Source organism: Echinops telfairi, unplaced genomic scaffold, assembly GCF_000313985.2.
Source record: "Echinops telfairi isolate 266 unplaced genomic scaffold, ASM31398v2 ScPeMD7_7467;HRSCAF=8505_0, whole genome shotgun sequence".
NCBI classification, from domain to species: Eukaryota; Metazoa; Chordata; class Mammalia; order Afrosoricida; family Tenrecidae; genus Echinops; species Echinops telfairi.
This window is the reverse complement of record NW_022111367.1, coordinates 13,613,085-13,613,863: the sequence shown is the minus strand read 5'-3', so window position 1 is coordinate 13,613,863 and position 779 is coordinate 13,613,085. Positions and strand designations below refer to the sequence as shown.

The 779-nt window shown below is 37.0% G+C and overlaps 1 protein-coding gene across 1 annotated transcript in view; it reads right to left on the bottom strand.

Annotated features, from left to right (window-relative positions):
- The window catches only part of LOC101660050 (DNA excision repair protein ERCC-5), a 31,277-nt gene that overhangs the window by 21,939 nt on the left and 8,559 nt on the right, over nucleotides 1-779 (bottom strand). The window contains exon 3 of the mRNA XM_045283768.1: nucleotides 268-398. Coding sequence (XP_045139703.1) covers nucleotides 268-398 — 131 coding nt within the window. The remainder of the gene's footprint in view (nucleotides 1-267; nucleotides 399-779) is intronic.

Here is a 779-nt window from a genome sequence, read left to right as displayed (position 1 = left end):
GTTGGCCGCAGGCATAAATGCATCGGGGAAGTAAAAACTGTGTACAATGCAACTCCTCTTTTCTTTCACGACACCTTTCAATTTCAAATTGAAATCTCTCCATATCCACAGAATGGAGAATTCTCACAACTTCACAATCCGGGGTCAAGCGTCACCCTCCTATTCCCTGCTCCTACGAGCCACTCTTGTCAGTTGAGAGCTCAAATGAGGAAAGGAACCCACAGGAATACAACACAGAAGACATAATACTAATCTTAAAAACCACTCTAATACTTGTCTTGCCTTTTACTTTTTAAGGCAGTTTTAATAGCTTGTCTTTTCAAAAACGTTTTCAAGAGCTTCTCTGTAGTTTTCCTGGAGTCGCTGTTGGCCACATCTTTTCTCTGCCTTCTCTTTGCCTGTCAAAACAAGGGAGCGAAGACTTTACTGATAGGCATTAGTGTATTAAAAACATCTCTGTGATTTTTCCCCACCACATTTGGCTTATCTGAGCTTTCAGGCTACGGCTATTTCAGTATTCCCTCCTCATTTCTGTATCAAAGATTTATCATCTTCAGGTTTCAGCTGTGTAAATGACACCCGAATTGGGTGTCACAAGATATGACACAAGGTATTTTGGAAAGTAATAATTTACTTTCAACTATCTTTAAGTGTTATTTGATATTTTTTAAAAGCTTAACACTTAATAGAATAAATCAAGTCAATGCTATTCCAAATAAATGATGCTTATTAGTATATTCATTAAAATAACTCTTATGGCAAGTTTCTAAAATTGCTTT